General features: G+C 47.2%; 1 protein-coding gene across 1 annotated transcript; it reads right to left on the minus strand.

Moving 5' to 3' along the window:
- Positions 1-15: 15 nt before the first annotated feature.
- LOC135815155 (WD repeat-containing protein 26-like) lies at positions 16-15,360 on the minus strand. The gene is made up of 15 exons (XM_065328410.1): positions 14,900-15,360; positions 12,860-12,959; positions 12,355-12,411; positions 11,599-11,735; positions 11,219-11,316; positions 10,765-10,927; positions 7,941-7,992; positions 7,710-7,793; positions 7,291-7,434; positions 6,229-6,345; positions 5,892-6,040; positions 5,443-5,521; positions 4,580-4,709; positions 4,053-4,220; positions 16-1,524 (listed from the first exon to the last, which is right to left on the minus strand). The coding sequence occupies exons 1-15, from the start codon at positions 15,052-15,054 to the stop codon at positions 1,415-1,417; spliced, it is 1,743 nt and encodes a 580-aa protein (XP_065184482.1). The 5' UTR covers positions 15,055-15,360; the 3' UTR covers positions 16-1,414.
- Positions 15,361-21,549: the final 6,189 nt, after the last annotated feature.

The raw sequence follows: 21,549 nt of genomic DNA on the forward strand, positions 1-21,549 counted from the left end.
GAAGATCAGCCAGGATTCAGTCTTGAGTTAGTTTTCAGTTCACTGCGACCATGTGCTTCAGCAGTACATTCCAGAAGAAAAATACTTTAAGTAATACAATAATGTACCAACACAAAACATGCCAGAGATAAAAGCACAGCACAAAATAAAAACATGCAGCAGGAAAATAAAGATGACGATACGATGGAGAAGTGAATAACTTGTATATATACGGTAACCAACAGCATAGAAGCAGATTGTGCAACACACACACACACACACACACACACACACGCACACACACACACACGCACACACACACACACGCACGCCACACGCACACTGATGAGAGCAGTTTATGATGGTTAGAGAATGGACAGGGTTAAAAACAAGGACATGGTTTGGTCAGGTTAAAAAAGAAATGTCCTAGGAGCGAGCCAATAAAATAAGATGGATAGTCGAGACACGATAGGATGATACTAGTGTGAATGAAGTATGCGGCTGATTTATAATACATGTAGCACATTGGAGCAACAAAAACTACAGTCGCACTCGATGAACAACAGTTGGTGCTGCGCAGCTCTTCCTAGTGCTGCCAATACTTGGTTGTGTACTGGTGCAGCCTGCAGGGTAAGGTTAACTTATTTCGATAGGCCAAATTTCATCGAGCATAACCAAAGGGAAAGTTTACCAATAGAAAAGCACGGCAATGTCAAACACTGGCCGGATAGCATCATACACTGATGCAACTGTACAGGACCAAGGTGCCGACTCCCAACAAATACAATAAGACGACGACGACGACGACGACAACAACAACTTATTGATGATGGTGCCATTGTGAGAATAAAGAATGCAAATTCAAACAACAACAACAACAACAACAACAACAACAACAACAACAACAACAACAACAACAACAACAGCAACAGCAACAGCAGCAGCAGCAGCAGCAACAACAACAACAACGATGACAAAGACAGATGATGATGACGGCAATGCTAAATACAGTAGCAAAGCAAGAATCAACAAGTGGATGACCTCCAAACACGAGCAACACCACTTCACAAGAAGTCGGCCATGGGAAAAGCAACACTGAACAGCAATGGTGGCAAGAGGAGCAGCATCGACGACGTCAACAATGGGGCAAAGAAAAAAAGAGGAAGTGGGGCGAAGACAGGTGTTTCTTACAACGTTGGTGGCGTTGGAGAACTGGACAAACACCCCACAAAAGTACTTATCTGTTGATTTGACTTTCTTCAAACACGGCATTCAAAAGGATGAAATGACGACGACCGCGACAATGATATGGGTCCAAGTCTGAATATTCCAGAGCAGTGACGTGCTACTTTCTCCCCACAGATTTCCATTTGGAAGCCACTGAAGACTCCACCGTGATCAAAGGGCATGGCGTGATAACGTAATCTGGAGAACTCTAGTCATCCTCTAGTGGTCCCTCAACTTCTTCTACACTGAACAACCTATCGACGGCAGGTATAGAGCGATCGTTGCCGGCCGATATGGAGTCAGTGTCATCAGCACCATCTACAGAGTGAAGTGGCACAATGACACAACACAGCACTAAGCATGTTTAAGCCATACAGGGCAAGTGGATGATGCATGTACACACACACACACACACACACACACACACACACACACACACACACACACACACACACACACACACACACACACACACACACACACACACACACACACACACACACACACACACACACACACACACACACACACACACACACACACACACACACACACACACACACACACACACACACACACACACACACACACACACACACACACACACACACACACACACACACACACACACACACACACACACACACACACACACACACACACACACACACACACACACACACACACACACACACACACACACACACACACACACACACACACACACACACACACACACACACACACACACACACACACACACACACACACACACACACACACACACACACACACACACACACACACACACACACACACACACACACACACACACACACACACACACACACACACACACACACACACACACACACACACACACACACACACACACACACACACACACACACACACACACACACACACACACACACACACACACACACACACACACACACACACACACACACACACACACACACACACACACACACACACACACACACACACACACACACACACACACACACACACACACACACACACACACACACACACACATTGACCTTTGACGCCCATCGCCGGAGGCGATGATAGCAATGCTACGGCAGAAGCCATAGCAACTTGTGCTGGGATTACACCATTCAACAGCTTGCAAGGCTGAAGAATTGACCGTCACCATTCAGCCTGGTCTACACCATACAGCTATTTGGAGTGACATTTTCTGGCCAGTGAATCCCTTTTTTTGGTCTTTTTCATTTTTTTCTTTTTCTTTTCTTTTTTCTTTTTTTTTCTTTTTTTTCCCGCACACACATCACACCACATACTCCGGCATGCACTGGCTGTTGGTAACCACCCAGGAGAATGAAAGAAAAGTCAGGAAGAGTCTGAGAAAGAGAAGAAAGACGTGTGTGACCATAATCGTCGGGAATCGAACCCGCAATCTATCGATTGGAAATCGCTGCACATACCACTGCACCATATGGCACACACGCACGCACGCACGCACGCGCGCACGCACGCACACACACACACCTCAGACCTCAGACATGCCCATCGCGGAAGCGATGATAGCGAACAGCTATGTTAGACATAGCAACTTGTGCTGGGATTACACCATTCAACAGCTTGCAAGGCTGATGAATTGACCGCCATTATTTTTAGCCTGGTATCCACCACACAGCTGTTTGAAGTGACTTTTTCTGGCCAGTGAATCCCTATTTTTCATTTTTCCATTTTTTCTACACACACACACCACACCACATACTCCAGCATACACTGGCTGTTGGTAACCACCCAGGAGAATGAAAGAAAAGTCAGGAAGAGTCTGAGAAAGAGAAGAAAGACGTGTGTGACCATAATCGTCGGGAATTGAACCCGCAACCTATCGATTGGAAATCGCTGCACATACCACTGCACCATATGGGACACACACACACACACACACACACACACACACACACACACACACACACACACACACACACACACACCTTTGACGCCCATCGCCGGAGGCGATGATAGCAATGCTACGGCAGAAGCCATAGCAACTTGTGCCGGGATTGCACCATTCAACAGCTTGCAAGGCTGAAGAATTGACCGTCACTATTCAGCCTGGTCTACACCATACAGCTATTTGAAGTGGTTTTTCTGGCCAGTGAATCCCTATTTTTGGTCTTTTCATTTCCATTTTTTTTTCTTTTTTCCCGCACACACATCACACCACATACTCCGGCATGCACTGGCTGTTGGTAACCACCCAGGAGAATGAAAGAAAAGTCAGGAAGAGTCTGAGAAAGAGAAGAAAGACGTGTGTGACCATAATCGTCGGGAATCGAACCCGCAACCTATCGATTGGAAATCGCTGCACATACCACTGCACTGGGACACACACACACACACACACACACACACACACACACACACACACACACACACACACACACACACATACACACACACACACACACACACACACACACACACACACACATAAATGCACGCACACATGCACGCACACATGCACACACACATGTACACACGTACATGCACGCACACATGCACGCGCGCACACACACACACACACACATTCCCCCACCCCACCACACACATCTGGTTATGCATGACTCGCAACCCACTGACTGAGAGGAGACCTCTGGCATGGACATGTACACAATCATGTAACAGTTACACAGTCAGTAGAGAGACAGAAAGAGGCTACGTCGCAACTCTGAGTTGAATGTGTGGAGAGCTCTGCCTTCACAGACACTGAGCACTCTATCGGGCAGTGGAGCACGTTACTTGTCGATTACAATCACGAAACAGATACATTGTATTATACTTACTGCCGACTTCGGTGGGGCACCAGACACGGAGTGTTTCGTCGTCACTAGCCGACACAAGAACGGAGGGATAACATGGGTTCCAGGCAACGCTGTTCACACCTCTCGTGTGGCCACTCAGAACACGCAACGGTGTGGAGCAAGACCGATGCCAGATGTACACTTTGGAATCTACAGTGCAAAGCGTAGAAAGAACACAAACTATCAGAACCGGGTACATGTACAGGGTGCAGAGGATATAGGAATTCTTTCAGTCATCTCGCTATCTAAACAAACTTTGGAGTATCTTCTAAACTGAGGAATTCTTTCAGTCATCTCGCCCTCTAAACAAACTACTTTGGAGTCTTTTCTGAGCTGAGGAATTTTTCCAGTCAGTTTGCCCTCTAAACACACTTTGGAGTATCTTCCAAGCTGACCATAGCGAAATCAAGCGAGGTGCACATTTGAAAAACCAAATGATGAGCGTACGATATCCGAGGGACCATGAATCAATTCCAACAGCTGCAGGGGACACAAACTGACAGACGTACCTTCACTGCCACTCGCTATGTAGTCTTCATTGCGACCACCGAACACGGAATATATAGTGTAATTGGACTGGAGTAAGCCACGGTAGCGACGCACTTGACACCTGTCTTCAATATCCCACACGTGAATGCCCTACAACATGGCCACAAAACAAAAAAACACACGCGTCCATAGTCCAAGCATTAGAGGGGTCCTGCACTACGTACAGTTGAGCAACATTACGTAAGTGAGCGTGTGAATTCGCGAGTTTGCACTCCACTTACGGAAAATTATCTACGTAGAGTATGTATGAGGGCTCTGATAACGGAGGTGCTCCGTAAGTGGATTGGGGTATAAACTTATAACCCTCTCTCTCCCTAGGTCGTACCCTGTTGCGTTCGGAGTTGCCAAGGTCACCTACGTGATTCGAAAATTCTGTGTGGCGGAACACGGGTCCGCATGCAGTGACCGTAAGACTTATCTGGCCTAGTATTAATAACTGTATTTAGTGTATTATCATACAGGAGTATGCTCTTAAACGGCTGGAGAGTGCGCAGCTATTTGCAATGCTAAAGGAAATGTAAACTGTAATACATGTACATGTACCATGTTGTCAGCCCTATGGACAATGCTCTGTGTTTCGACCATTTACAAACAAACTACCAGCACCTCCTCTCCTTCCCCACGTACAGTATGCCGGATACACCGGGGCGGAAACTGTTACGAGCTAAGTGTCAGCAAAAGTTCACGAGTCAGTAAGTAATCGCCAATAATACCGGTGTATTATGTCTCGGTCACTGGAATTCAAAGAGTCAAAAGAAATCTGACAATAGAGTGGGGAAAGAATCCATGGGCATGCAGCATGAGGGCACTAGACAGCTCTTACCTGATTGGCACAGTTGATGAGAGCATAGCGTTCATCTTTGGATAACGTCATTGACATGATGTTGTAGTCTTCACTAACACTACAGTGGAAACAGCAGCAACAATGTTCGAGACACGGGAATTATAATAATAGCAAAGGAACTGATGACGACTGCCAACTGCGGGGAAGCTTGGAATAAAAGGAATGGTTGACTGGTGTTGGCACACACAGCAAGCTACAGTATTTTCCGGAGTATATAAGCCGCACTTTGAACACTCAAAATTCACCTAAAAAGGGGGGGGGGTGCGGCTTATACTCTGGAAAATACGGTAAGTACAGCAGGCAAACTACTACTGTATCAGAATCCTGACAGGGTGGGCAGAACATTGGGTCCCTGTATATGTGAAAACAACAGTTGAAACTGACCGCACATTATTGCTCGAAATCAACAAGCAAATACATGCACGTACACTTCGTATGCTCGTTCAGCATCAAAGTCGTAGCGACGAACACGCTTTAGGCTGTCAGCGGCCAAAACGAACTTGTTTGATGAAGACGGAATTGCTACGCTCTGTACACGAACGCCATCCCATGTCCGTGTCACCGCTCCATGCGTATTCTGGAAGGCAATAAGAATACGAGATTAGTGTTCCCCACCATAGCATGCTTTTCCCAATGTAGCAACTCATACAGTTGATATTCCACTGGAGGGGAGAATCGATCAATCAGCAGCATCAGCAAAACCGTCACCGCCTAGCACCAACGCCCAGTACCAGCAGCACACAGCAGTAATACTGTAGGACTTACACACATGGCGAAGTGGCCCCGCATGCTGGCAACCACAAACTTGGAGCTGTCAGCGAACCACGCACAGGTCGTGTAGCTGTCGTCATTGTGCTTTAATTGCGCAACAGTCTCACCTCCCTGTACAACACCACAAACACACACACACCCCATGACAGTGTTAGAATCAGGCAGACACTGACGGAGAAGAGATCATACACTGCATGGCGGGTCATTTAACCACTGTGTTGATGTGAGGATGTGCACATTCGTCTTCAATTGTGATGTACACACATCAGAGTGAATATAGACCCTTTGCAGGTTGATGGTCTGGAGCGCTGCCCTAGAGCGACCCACGTTTAGAGGAAAACAGTATGGTCTGCAGTGCTGCCCTAGAAAGGCCCACATTTAGAGGAGAACAGCATGGTCCGCAGCGCTGCCCTAGAGCGACCCAAATTTACAGGAGAACAGCATGGTCCGCAGCGCTACCCTAGAGCGACCCAAATTTAGAGGAGAACAGCAGGGTCCGCAGCGCTACCCTAGAGCGACCCACATTTAAAGGAGAACAGCATGGTGTGCGGCGCTGCGCCTGCCCTAGAGAGACCCACGTTTAGAGGAGAGCAGGCAGAGACCAAGCTGTGCACCAAGACTGTATACGAAAATAGTGAATTGCCGGACCAGCACCAGCACCAGCGCTGGTCTTTTCGGCTAAAGCTGAAGAAGGACACCTAGGAGACCCGTTGACTCCACACGAGCGTGGGACAAAAAGTCACGCCAGTCCGAGTGTTTATACCATCTTTCCGTATCCGTTTCAGTGCAAAGCTAACTCCGCATATGTTTACAGTCTCTACACAGATTAAAATCTATTCGTGTGATCTCCGAGCACAGTGAAGCGGACCGTCCATATACAAAGGGTCTTTACTACAGCACTCGCTCCCAGTACCAAAAAAGGGGTAAGAGGAAAGAGGAACTGCAAAGGAGTAGGATGAAACAGGAATGTTTAGGAACAAGATACGTGTTGGGGCACACGTGTAATTGGATTTTTCATATAGTCCCATCACCCTATGTACACAAGAAACCACCCACCGGGATTGACCAAAGTCGTGCTTCTTCAGGTTCTGTCGCACCGCACACCACCAGATAGCGGCCGTCAGGACTGAAGGAACAGTAGCTTGCACCCCGTCGGTGACCTAATAAAGACTTCATTTTAGACAATTGCATTGTGTCCGGCTGCAAAAACAACAACAACAAAAAAGAGTAAATTATCGTGTCCGTTCCCAAAGGGAACTCACGACAGCCGCCACTACCCGGTAAACCCTGGCTGCAACCAACCCGCAAACAAGCCCACAAACAAGCCCGCAAACAAACAAACACACAAGATTCCAATCAAGAGTCACATGAAAGAGCGGCAACTACATGAACAAGAAAAGAAGATGGTTAAAAAAAGGAGAAGGAAAGTAAGAAGCTCTCAGGTAAGCATAGCAAAACATAGGCTGTTGACTTACATCGAGTTCCCAAAGAATGACCGATCCGTCTTTGGAGCACGACGCAAGTATCTTTCCATCATGGCTCCAAGTGCAATACCATACCTTGAGGGAGCCACACAGACAAACGAGGACGGTAAGCAACACGCCTAATTCGTGATTAGTGCAATGCAAAATCGACAGAGCGACTTTTAATACGCAGAAATACTAACAGTATGGTACATGATATTACTCTCAAAGCACACAACTCACCTCGTCGGTGTGCGATCGAAGAACTTGCGAACACATGGATGGAAAGTTCTCACTGAGAGGATGAAAAGAAAACACACAGAGCACTGTGACATCACACAGATATCAAATAGCCGGACACTAAAACAACTTGAAGGTATGGTAGATATGAAGGCTCCAGTTTAAAACACGATAAACGCCAAACCTGAGCTTTCGCATTTTTCTGTCACGAACAAATTCGTTTTCACCCCACGGATGTCTGTGTGTCGGCTTTACAAGTCAAACCGCGACACATCCCAGTCAAAATGATGCCTGAAATTCGTGTTCTTCTGCAAAACGCGATAAAAGTCACTGTGCTTCGGTGCAAAGCGCAATATATCCAGGCACATGCATGTGATCGACACGCGTGCAACTCGTGCCGCACTGCAAACATGCATTCCATGTACGAGGTGATCTGCTGTTATGTAACATTTGTCATGATGTAAGGCCACACTTGTTTTTTCTATGTTTCTCGTCATCGCCCGCGTAGGTTTTCAGAAATTTGAAAAGAAAAAAAACGTTCATACATGTACTATGTACATGTACATGTATGTATGCTGCACATGCTGCAGCAGCTAGATGCGTCAATCAAAATCGTAAACGCGTGCACCACAGCAGCAAAGGAGCGCTCCCCGTCCGTTCTCTGCGATGAAGGCTGCCATGACGAAGCTTTCACGTTTTCAGTCGTTCACTGCCTGAGCCTCGTGGGTCCCAGGAATACCGTAAGTCGGACGAGTTCCGTGGCAAATGGCGTCTGTGGAATGATGTTGTGGGGAGAAAATCCAAGCAATAGACGCATGGCGAGGAAAAGATGAGCAGCGTTGGTACAAGAGTTTGATAAGCGGACACAAGAACATTGAAGTAACAAAACCAAAAATAACGAGTGGGAAAGCGTTTGTTGATGCGATAGCAGATAAATGCATGTTCTCTTCGCCATCTCGTATTCATCAAACTTTATACTCTCATTGTTGCAGTTTGCCTGATATTCGTGGGCTGATGTGATAATGTAGTGCTATCATGTATGGGACTACATGTACATGTACATGATTGTACAATGTAGTACTGTATACATGGTATACATGGCAGCGTCTTGTATGAATCACGCATATACATGTAAAATGTATACAGTTTTCAGTTCTTGTTTTTCCTTGGCTTTTGTTTTTTCCGCCCGCCCACAAACCTTTTGTTAAAATTTGCCGACGAGAAACATAGAAAAAACAAAGTGTAACAGTATTGCATTCCTTGGGCCTGTCGAGGCCAACCTGAAGTTTCTTTTTTGGCCGTCTGGAGTTATCCTACTGAAGCTTCAGCTAGCAAAATATTGGCTTCATGGAAGGTCGGCAAGGCCTGTTGAAGCGAGCCCAATTCATAGGAATTGAATGAAATTAGTAAATTATGTGAATGTTGACGTCCCCCAGGTCAGTCATCATGTGTATGCCCCCGAAATCGATAAAGCAATGTTACGAAGTGGCAAGTCTCTAAGTTACGAACTCATGGTGGTGATACGTGGCTGGGAAATGTCTTTTGTATTAGACGTATACATTCGTTTATCAGCAGTATTCAACAGCGACTATAGTCGAGGAGCAAGAACGGACGATACAGGTGGAATCCTGATAATTCGAACCTCAAAATGCCAGGAAAAAAACTTCTAATTATCCGGACATTCTAATTATCCAAACATGAACCCACAACACAATATGTATGAGTTGGTGGACAAGCCGTTGATTATTCACTCTCATTGTAATATCAAAAAGTATTCTTTCTAGACCAAAGAGTGGTATATTTGATAACATTTAATAACGATAGAAATTTTTACGATACTTCTCCAGACGTTTCGTTGTTCTGAACAACATCGTCAGTGGATAAAAAACATTCTTTATCCACTGACGATGTTGTTCAGAACAACGAAACGTCTGGAGAAGTATCGTAAAAATTTCTATCGTTATTAAATGTTATCAAATATACCACTCTTTGGTCTAGAAAGAATACTTTTTGATACAATATGTATGTCAAAATGGTCTTGTGGTCAAGCAGAGTTGCGCTATGGACCTTAGACACAGATTTCGCGGATACTGAACTGACCGGCACAGCCTGCTCATGCAAACTGAACTGACCAGTACAATGTACAGTGAACTTCGAATTACACTTTGCTAACTTCGAATTATCAGCACAAACCCCACACATTTTCTATGTAAGTGGAATCTGTGGGGCTTCGAATTAACCGGACATATCCAGTTCGAGGTTCGAATTATCAGAAATATTTATGTGGGACCCGTATTGCTAGAAATCGGTCCTGGTAAAACTTCTAATTAAGCGGTATGTTCGAATTAAGCCATATTCGAATTATCAGGATTCCACCTGTAGCACCCATTGTTCTCTCTTTTCATAGCTATTGGTTACCCAGGCATTCGCCCACACCACTCGATACAACGTCTCACGATGATATTACTATTCTAATGAGCTTCTTAGGAGGGCGATTGCAGTGAGACGACTTTTCCGGCTGAAGCGCATGGTTGTTTTTCCTTGCCAGCGCAAGACGTCTTTCTAGTGGATTTATCTTTTTTTGCGTAAAACAAAACTGCAAGTTCAAGAAAATCTGCTTTTTCAAAGATTTAGTTTGGCTGGATTTTCCAAAACTTGTTGTCATGCTGGTCTTATTATAATTATACCGGTAGCTTAGGAGTTAGGTCACCAAACCAGTACTCAAGAGAAAACAAACCAACAACTGTGGCATGTAGCGGCAGCAGAAAATGCACTTCATATGCAGATGCTGTCGGGGGCATACTGTGGTACAGGACGGAATGCTTACGTGGTACATAAGTGATCAGTGAAGAATGACATATTTGGATCTGAGACCGACTGCGCAGATGCTGAATTGTGGAAGCGGCAGTTGTCAACTTGATGGTCTAATGCCTGTTGAAGTAGCACCGATAGTCTGTTCGGGGGAAGCATGACCTCCGACGGTAAAAATCCTGCAGACATACGCAGACCGAGACAACTTAAATTTTGGTCTTGGAAAAGGGAAGATTCAATTTCAGAAGATACAGTCACACAAGCTTTCGAGTCTTCACTAGAGTCTCGAGACTGGCCCAAGCATCCCGCATGGCTACAAATGCATGGCACACAAGGACTACATCAGATTCAGAGATTCTGATACAGCAGATCAGAGTATCAGTATCGTTCACCCTGAGGACAACACTTTCCTATCCCTCGGACCAAAGAGACTTTCCGCTACTGCCCACATCTGCCGGCCGCTGACTAACCGTGAATTTTCGTGAGGAGAAGTTCTCGAGAACCACCGGCCACACCCGGCCAGCCTGCTTTTTGATGGAGAGCGTCTGCATCCGAGTACATGGCAAAGCTACACAAAGACAACAGCGGTAATCACAACCAAGAACAAAACATGCACGAGTAAACACTACTGAAAATACTGGGGACCAAGGCTTACCCCACAACACGATCGTGGGGAACGCGAGCAACGCTACTTGGCAAGGCACAAACTGTGTGTGTCAGAAGGAACATGCTGAACACACCGAAGAAACCCGAAGCACCCATGCACATGATTATATTGACGGTCTTGACCACAACAGACAGTAACAAGACCTTTGCAGAGCATACCGGTATGCATACGCATAGAACGAACCTAGATAGGTCATGAATACGCTGATCACCGATAGCAATAGCACTGAGCTGCGTTCGCAGACACTTCAAGGCTTCCACTTTGTTCCCTTTCTCAAGCAGCTCCAGGTACTTTTGCTCCAACACGAGTGATTGCATTATCTGAAATTAAAACAAGAGAAGTTAACACCTTTCCCTCAAACTAATGGAAACAAGAGAGGACACAATTATGACAAAAAGACAGATAGACTGGCAGAGGAGTGGAGTTAGGTGTGTGTGTGTGTGTGTGTGTGTGTGTGTGTGTGTGTGTGTGTGTGTGTGTGTGTGTGTGTGTGTGTGTGTGTGTGTGTGTGAGAGAGAGAAAGAGAGAAAGAGAGAGAGAGAGAGAGAGAGAGAGAGAGAGAGAGAGAGAGAGAGAGAGAGAGGGAGGGAGGGAGGGAGGGAGGGAGGGAGGGAGGGAGGGAGGGAGGGAGGGAGGGAGGGAGGGAGGGAGGGAGGGAGGGAGGGAGGGAGGGAGGGAGGGAGAGAGAGAGAGAGAGTGCGTGTGTGTGTGTGTGTGTGTGTGAGAGAGAGAGAGAGAGAGAGAGAGAGAGAGAGAGAGAGAGAGAGAGAGAGAGAGAGAGAGAGAGAGAGAGAGAGAGAGAGAGAGAGAGGGGGAGGGAGGGAGGGAGGGAGGGAGAGAGGGAGAGAGGGAGGAAGAGAAAGAGAGAGAGAGAGGGATGGAGGGAGAGACTGAAGTGTCACTGTATATTCTAAATATGGTACTGATCACACGACTTACCATGAGGTCATTATTGTGCTTCAGATGTTCTTTGATGGAATCAATGTCATGCAGTGCCTATGTGGACAAAGCAGTACAGAAAGAGCGGATAGGAAACAAACCCAATTCTCAAAGCAATGAACAGAGATGAAAGAGCTGGTAGACACAGGCAATAAGCAAGTGACTGAATTACCGATATCATAGCACCATTGCATGGGCATCGGGGAAAAAACCCCAACCTACCGGTAATCCATTCGTCAGTGTCTAGAACGGAAATTGACAAAACATATGGACAGCTTTATCTTAGAATTTGGCAGTGTTTCACCCTAACGATGGGACATGCCTGAAACATGGTGAATATTACATGTAATAAAGTTATTGCAGCGAAGAGACCACCTGGTGTGTGTGTTTATCAAGACTGTTTGGACATTTATAACGATGCTGAGGGACGGGAAACTGGTTACCAGCTCGCACCATGTGCAAATGCAGATGCAAGGAATACATCAACAAACACGGGTGAACTCACAGCGTCCCAGTTGCCGATTAGGATATGCGAACGAAAATTGGAAGCGAAAGAGTGTTCAACAACACATCCACTCTCAGTTGTAAGAGCATCAGCTGTATGCCTGCAGAATAGGAGTTAAGTACAGGCCCAAGTACATGCGGTATGATTCAGAATGAAACTATTTGCACAACACAATCAACTCAAGTCGCACAATTGAATCGATAGCACAGTTCCCGAGGTGCTTCTGTGAATCCCGCTTTATACTACTTATACTTATAGGCGATTCACACAAAGTGTAAATACACGACAACAAGTTCATGTAAAAGTGGACAAGCAGCCCCGCAGATTCACACGTAATTTCGTTGTTTTTCTCTCGTGTGCAATGCACAAAATGGGTACAGGGTTCATGTCCAAGTTCAAAAATGTTCTGTTCGCGCTTTCCCCACACAAGTATATCTCCATGGATACAGTGCGATACACATGAATGTCTCTCTACACGTCGTGTGGATCGCCTACCGGTATAACAGTCTCGCCAAAGCCATTCGCCGTGAATGAGTGTTTCATTTACATATACATACTGTAGTGTCAAAATTTTGAAGGACGCTTCACGCAGCTTCATTGCACTTGAATAGTTTGCAGGCAACCTGCCTACACTCAAGAGAGCACTGCATTTCACACATCGATGGTCATGAATACCGAAACCTTGAAACGATACTTCTAATGGATTTGTGTGAAATGCAGTGCTCTCTTGAGTGTAGGCAGGTTGCCTGCAAACTATTCACATACCGTAGTGTCTTGTATAAAAGCCTGTTTCGTATAGTAGCCTTGTTTCTAAGGTTGCGTTTGGTTGGGCATTTTCAGAATGTAAATGACAACCATTCTGGAATGGGAATGGGTAAGAATCACCTGACCAAACAAACGCGCCAGAATCAACTAGGAATCACTTGACATAACAATTCCGTGATGTCGTTGTGGAACGGCGGCACTCTTCTCTTTTACCTGACTCTAGTTTCCTTGAGAGAGTCAAGGAACTTCTGAGTGCATGATTTGAGGCACTTGAACTTGATGCTACATTGTTTGGCTCGTGGCAACCATTACAATTTTTGATTCCGGAATGAGAATGCTCATTCCAGCATGTGAGGTCGAATGATCATTCTCCAAAAAGAATCATTCTCAGCGATTCCCATTCTGGAATGGGACCAACCTAACGCACTTTTTTGACCAACCAAACGGGCGAGAATGATTCCGAGTTATTCCAAGTGATTCCCATTTGGGAATGTGACCAACCAAAAGTAACCTAAGATACACTGTCAGCACACACGGCTTGATAAGCCTGGTTTAGTATTGATATACATAGAGATACGTGGTTCCAAGAGTAGATAAATAAGAGTGTGCACATCCGGATCTCTCCTGCACAATCTGCAGATACCCCCGCCCTTGGCGGAATTTTTTTGTTGACGTCACCTTTTTTCAGAAAAACGCACATCTTGCCGCAGAGCAGTGTGAGAGCACGTGCTGGGCACCGACCTTGTAATGTAAAGCCCGGCCAAGTGCATGAGGCAAAACTTTCCAAAAGACTCGCAGCGCGTGGGTCGTAGAAAAGATTCCGCCGGTCAACAGGTCAACAAAAAATTCCGCCGTGGGTCATCCCATCCGGGAGTTGCACACTCTTGATTACGGTATCTACTCTTGGTGGTTCGAATAGAAGCCTGACTTGAATAGAAGCCTAGCACTGACATCGGCTCCTATAGGAATAAGCACGGCTTGCGACATTACTGTACTCGTAATCATAATCAGTACAATAATTATGGCATAGTTCAGTACGGTGTCGTACACTTCCAGCATGGCATACATGTGGCAGGCACGCTGAAGATAAAATTAAATAAATCACGCTCGTTCTGACTGTCAATGATTGTTTCCACTGAAGCCATAACAAGAAGCAACCGGCACCCATATGGCCATAGCTCTACAACCATCCACATGAACACAGCAAAGGTCGCACCACTGGCGAAAGCAAGCTACAATCACAACAAATGACCAAGTACTCCTTTGTGCCCTTACCGAAGGCCCATCGACGTTAGGTGCTGACCAATCACTCTGAGAAGTTCTTTCTCGGAGCGGGTGAATACCCTGGATTCACCATTAACATGTTTCGAGGATGTGGCAGCACTTGGGGTGACATCTCCGCTCGTCGCAACCGCACCGTTAGTTGGCATTGTATCAAGAACAGATGAAGAACCTGGAAATAGCTTTCGTCTCTTGGGTGGCGGAGACGACGGCGGAGTGCCACCACCCTCCCTCAGCTTTTTCCTACGTTCCAGGGTGACCACCACTTTCCCAACTCTTGCCAACTAAAAGCAATAGCTGGGCGAAAACAGAGAGAACGAAGACGTTTCTACGACAATAAAACCTGACTGACTATTCTCTTCTTTCTACTCGCTTCATTATCGTTTTCAAGTCAGCCAAGCAGTCGTCAATACAATGACGTGTTGTGAGTGTGAATACTAACTGAGAGTGAGACTGGAGAGTGCAGTAGTGGCAGCACTACACTACACTCCAGTAGGTCTACTGCCGAAGATCTACACTCTGTAGATCTACAGTACAGACGTGACGTCTAGATCGACTTCTCACTAGTCTGTCTTATCACGTGGTGACACTGACAGTCAGTGCTGAGTGGCAAGCATGGAGTAGTACAATACCTACTCCCTGGTGGCAAGTGCCCGGCATGCAGTCCAGTGCCAGGGCTAGTGGTACTGGTAGTCATTGGTAGTTGTGGAACGTCTCCAAAGAAAGAGGCATGCCGTGTGTGACATCAGCTGGGCTGAGCTCACGATCACCTGGTCACCAGCTTGGCATAGTCTGAGTCTGAGAACTGCCTCCCCAGTCCCCTGACACAGTGACAGTTTGTGTCGCATGCACTACATGTACATGTAATGATGTAGCTCTACCAGGCCTGCAGGCCAAGCACAAGCAGTAAACCATGGTAAACTGTAACAAGTCTTCTCTATCACCATGATCACAGGTCGACCCGGTTGGCAAGTCACAGTAGTTAGTTCCAACGAGTTCATCACTCAGACCAAGAGTACATAACCCCCATCATCGTGCCCAGGCCAGGGGTTACTGAGTATGGACTCTAGTCTTGGCAAGTCTTGCTCAGACTCTCATCAGTGCTAGTGAGTGAAGAAAAAAGTTCGAAAAACACATGATGCGTCAAGCCAAGGTAGAAGTCATAAAATAGTAAAAATACGACTCCCTGGCAAGAGGAAGGCTGTTTTAAACACTCATGCAGTCATGGTGCTGCAGGCCCATCAGGCATAGACGCGGACACATGGCTGAGATGGATGGCAACCAGTTTTGCAGAGGCCGCATCGGACTCTATTAAATTTTGTGATGCACTAGTCCTACATGTATGTGCTCGCCATTGGCTACCCAGTACATCGATCCGTTAGCCTTGGAGGCCTATCTCGCCTCCCGATTGGTCCCTCTGGACAAGAACCCGACCAGGGCCCCGGGTGAGACCGATAGGGATTGGGACCGGGTAGTGCGTCGCATCATCGGCCGAAGCATCTTGTTCGTCATTGGCGACGACATCCAGAAAGCAGCGGGAAGTTTGCAACTCTGTGGTGGACAATATTTCGGCATAGAGGCATCCATTCATGCCGTGCATCAAGTCTACGCCCAAGAGGAAACGGTGGGCGTCATTATGGCGGACGCTGCAAATCCGTTCAATAACCTGAACCGCAATATGGCCATCCAAAACATTCAATGCCCCGCTCTTGCAGTAGTTGTAAGTTAATCAATTAGTACCGGCGGTCCAGCAACTTGTATGTGGCAGGGGAGTGTATTCTGTCACAAGAAGGCACAACCCAGGGGGACCCCCGGCGATGCTTTTCTACGCTCTCGGCATCCTCCCACTTGTGAGAGCAGTGGCAACCCCGGACACCTGCCATCTTTGATACGCGGACGATTCATCTGCAGGTGGTTGTCTTGTAGCAATTCGATCGTGGTGGGACAAACTGCAGGCGGAAGGTCCGTCCTACGGATATCACCTCAATGCTCGGAAGTCTGTGCTTGTCGTCAAGCCACATGCCTGCGACGATGCTGTGCGCCTCTTTGCTGATACTGGCATCCAAGTAACATCTGATGGCAACCGCTACCTGGGGTCTGCTATTGGCACGCCCCACAACATGCAGGGGTACATCCAGGAGAAGGCCGACGAATGGTTGGTACAAGCAGATTGAGACACTCTCATATTTTGCTCGTACCCAGCCCCAGGCAGCGTACACTGCTTTTGTTCGTGCTCTCTCATGCCGCTGGACATTCTTGTGTCGTGTTCTGCCGGATGCATCCAGTGGTCTTGATAAGTTGGAACACGCCATTGTTACCAAGCTGCTGCCAGCCCTGACTGGAGAAGACCGGGTCAGTCTGGAGCTACGACGACTGTTTGCCTTCCCTTGCCAGGATGGTGGCCTGGGCATCGCCAATCCAACATCTCTGACAACCCAATACGCCTCATCCTGCGCGATCACAGAGGTGCTCACCACCAACATCCTCAACCAAGACTTCAGTGTGAGGGACGCTCTTGCCAAGTTGCCTCAGCCAAAGCGTCACAGCGTGTAGATCACCGCCAGAAAGCCAAGACCGCGATATCCGTGGCTTCACAGCCGACGCGTAACCCACTTCGCAGCCCACGATTCAGTTGGCAAGTGAACCTGGCGCCTCCAGCTGGCTTACAAAGTTACATGTCGTCCTCTATCCCCATTCCCGTCATGGATTTGTGCTGTCCAAAACTTAGCAAAAGCGAGTTTCGTGATGGTTTGGCATTGCGCTATGGCTGGCGGCCTTCTCGTTCACCATCAACCTGTGTCTGTGGAGCCAGATTCACAGTAGCCCATGCCCTGACGTGCGGCACCGGAGGTTTCCGTCACTGCGACACAATGCCTGAGGTGCGGGACATCACTGCCTCCCTATTGAAACGTGTCGCGAATAGTGTCGCCATCGAGCCACACTTGCAACCGCTATCTGGTGAGCAGTAACCAGTTCCGCTACAAGAGTCGAAGACTGCCTCCACAGAAGACCAGGCTCGACTTGATGTTGCGGCAATTGGTGTTTGGGGAGGTCAATTTGAGAGAGTCTTTCTCGATACTCGGGTTTTCAACCCCTCTGCTCCCTCATTCCTCAAATCGATCCTCTTCCATCACTTCTTGCAACCAGCGTCATGAACGAGAAAAGCGAAAGCGATAATTATGAACAGCGGGTCAAGGATATTGAGCGCGGAACCTTCGCCCCTGCGGTTTTCGCAGCAACCGGTGATAGATCCACTTCTGAGTACTGGTCGAGCTGCCGCCGCTCTCCTCAACTCAGCTCAAGAGAATAGCTGTAATGCCTAAATCTTGACTAGTTTGAGGGAAAGACACAAACGGGAAAAGTCTGAAGAAAAATTGACTGTCACCACCAGGACTCGAACCAGCAGGGACCCTCGCTTGTAGCTAGCGATGCCCTAACCACTGAGCTATGGTGTAGTCGTCATCCCAGCAGAGACCGTTCAACACTTTCTTCAGACTTCGTAACTCACACCTCCTGTGAATCCACACAGGCGGGTGGGACGCAGCCCACACTCCTCAGCCTAAATTATTTTGGCTAATGCCGGTCCAACAAATCTGGTGAGCCATACTCTGCACTGCAGTGATTTTTGGCATGTATGGATCCCCCTGCAGGTTCAGCTTTGCGCTTCTTGATCTTCGTGCCAGAGTGAGTGCGTTCGATTACACACTTGAATCGATTCATGAATCCATTCGCATGCATTCAAGTCGTTCCATTTCATGTCATGAGCCCTGGAATCGATTCGGAATCCATTCACTCTATTCACATGGGGTGATGTGAATAGCGCGAATCGATTCATGAATCGATTATAATAAATTATATTTATATTTATTACAACACTTCAAGACTCGGTGGAAACACCGGCCAATGTGAAGAGAGTGGGTGATTGCCAACCACGGCGATAAATAAAAGTAAGGGGAGGGAAAAGAAAGAGTAGCAAAATGAACAGCAACAACAACTCCGTAAAGAAAGATAATGTCTAATAAAAACAGTGAAAAACACAGAGACGCAAAGGACATGTGGATAATGAGCTATTTTATGTCGTAGTAAATAAGGGGCGGCACGGATCTTAAACAGGCGGAGTGAGGTCAGATCCTTAACTTCTCTGGGTAGAGTGAGCCAAACAGAATAAGCAACAAAGAGAGGGGAGCGCAAAAGAGTGGATGAGTTACACTTAGGGAGTAAGAGCGAGTTTCTAGTTCTTAGAGAAGAGAACCAATTAAAACACATGAGATGAGGTGGGCACAACTCAAGCTTAATAATAATAGAATGGACAAGAGAAGCCAGGTGTGCACTGCGTCCATGTGATAACGGGGTTGTGTGAGCGATTTTATAAAGGGCGGATGATGAGAGCATGTGGGGTTGACGGAGGAGAATTTTAAGGATTTTCTTGTGGTGTATTTCAAGCTTTGGAGCAGCGGAAGAGGATAATCCAACCCAAGACGTATCGGCATAATCAAATATTGGGCGAAGGTAGGCTAAATAAAAATGAAGCTTGCAAGAAAGTGGGAGGTAGGAGCAGTGGGGGGAGAGAATTCCTAAGGATTTACTTGATTTTTTACAGATATATTCGATGTAGGGTACCCAAGAGAGTGCAGAGTCAATCACAATGCCAAGGTGTTTGTGAGAAGACACTATGTCAATTGGATTTGGAAAGTTGGCATGGATGAGGGTTGTGAACTCTGGCTGGGGCGGGAAGAGCATGATCTTTGTTTTTGATAGATTTGGAGACAATCTCCAGGACGACATCCAGGAGAGAACTTCCTGAATGCCAGCACGCAAGTTGTTTTTCAGGCCAGTGAGGGAAGCTGATGAGGTGAGAAGGGTCGTGTCGTCAGCAAACAGAGACGTTCCAGGGAAGACTGCAGGTAAATCGTTTACGTAAATTATAAATAGTAGGGAACCAAGAATTGATCCTTGAGGAACGCCTGACAATACTGGCTCAGCACAGTTACGTACTGATAACGCCCAGAGAGATAATATTTCAGCCAGGAGAGTGGTTGTTTACGTACCATGAATGCATGCTCGAGCTTGGCCAAAAGTCCTCGATGCCAGACGGTATCAAACGCCTTGGCCAAGTTAAAGAAGCAAATACCAGCAAGCGCTCTGTTATCCCTATGCTGGCACACCTGCTGCACGATGCGGGTCAGTTGAAGGGAGGTGGAGCCGCCTTTACGAAACCCAGATTGTGCGGGACTCAGAAACGGCGAAACATGTACATGTATGTATAAGTGATCATAAAAGATGCGTTCACATACTTTGGACACGCAGGGAAGAAGAGAGATAGGGCGGTAGTTTGCAGGTAGGTGGGGCTGGTTCGTGGCGGGAACCTTTCTTGTATGGGTATGACTTTCGCTGTTTTCCATGCGCAAGGGAATATGCCCGAGGTAAATGACATGTTGAAAATATGACACAAAGGGAATGCTATGGATGGTGCCAGGGCCTTGAGGACCCGGTTGGGGATGCCGTCGGGACCAGATGCCTTGCACGTCGGAAGCTTCTTCAGATGACGCCAGACAGTGGCAGTTGTGGTGATGACGGACGTGAAACAAGCTGAGGGCTCCGAGGGGGTGAGAATAGGGGGAATAGAGAGCAACGGGTCATCTGGCCGAGTCACAGAAGCAAACTGGGCGTTCAATGCGGTAGCTTTGGCCAAAGGGTCAGCCGCCTGCTGAGTCCCTGTGGTGAGTGACGGAATTTCCCGTGATACGTTTCGAATTCTTGCTTGTCTCACAAACTGGTGAAGCGATGGACGGTGTCTACCCTGCAAAGTAGTTTGCACTGAGCGGATATAAGCTCTGTACTTTGTCCGCGTCAGGGTTTTCATTATTTCGCTGCTGTTGGTATGCTTGTTTGTTTTGTTGTGTTGGGTACTTCTTAAAAATGCTATAGAGATCATATTTCCACTTGATTGCTGTGCGGAGATGGGCATCAACCCAGGGTGGCTGACTGGGACGTGGGCAGCGGTGAGAATACGGCTGCTTTCCGAACGGCCAGAGGTGCTTCTCAAGGGCACTGTTGAGAATGGAAGAAAAGTGCGAAAGCGCATCATTGACGTTGCTGGCACGCAGATGCCAGCTCCAGTCAATGTCAGCGAGCTCTGCATTCACACTATCCCAGACCGGGAAGATGGCACGGATTTAAAGTCATATCCCGGCTTTCCAGGAACATTCCTGAAGTGGTATTGGGGTGCAGCAGCGGGATGTCCGTTTGCAGCAGGTTCCTCACGATAAACAGCATCAGTAGGCAGTACGCCAGTAGGAAGTGACTGAGGATTTGTGCGTGGTCAGATGCACCAAGAGGAGCAAGAGATGTAACAGAGAGTAGTAGGTGAGGATGATCCGTGAGCACAACGTCAATACACGATGTTGAGCCATGGGGGGGGGGGGGGTAAAGTGTGTGGGGAATGTCACCATTTGCTCAAGGCCAAAACAAGAGAAGAGGTTGCGGAACTCCCTTCCAGCACGATTCGTAGTGTCTCTAGGAGACCAGTCAGAGTGGCGAGCATTCAAATCTCCTGCAAGTACAATCGCAGAATTGGGGAGGCTAATGTTGGACAGACAGTCCTCTAGGAGGTCACTAAATGTCTGGACTTGGGAGATGCTGTC

Source organism: Sycon ciliatum, chromosome 4, assembly GCF_964019385.1.
Source record: "Sycon ciliatum chromosome 4, ocSycCili1.1, whole genome shotgun sequence".
NCBI classification, from domain to species: Eukaryota; Metazoa; Porifera; class Calcarea; order Leucosolenida; family Sycettidae; genus Sycon; species Sycon ciliatum.

What these genes read in the sequence shown, in the direction of transcription:
- LOC135815155 (XM_065328410.1), bottom strand. Translation starts at nt 15,054, where the DNA reads ATGCCAACTAACGGTGCGGTTGCGACGAGCGGAGATGTCACCCCAAGT. An exon ending in CTAACGTCGATGGGCCTTCG is followed by an intron (nt 12,960 to 14,899) that starts GTAAGGGCACAA and finishes CCTATTCTGCAG; the next exon opens with GCATACAGCTGATGCTCTTA. An exon ending in ACTGATCACTTATGTACCAC is followed by an intron (nt 7,993 to 10,764) that starts GTAAGCATTCCG and finishes TCATCCTCTCAG; the next exon opens with TGAGAACTTTCCATCCATGT.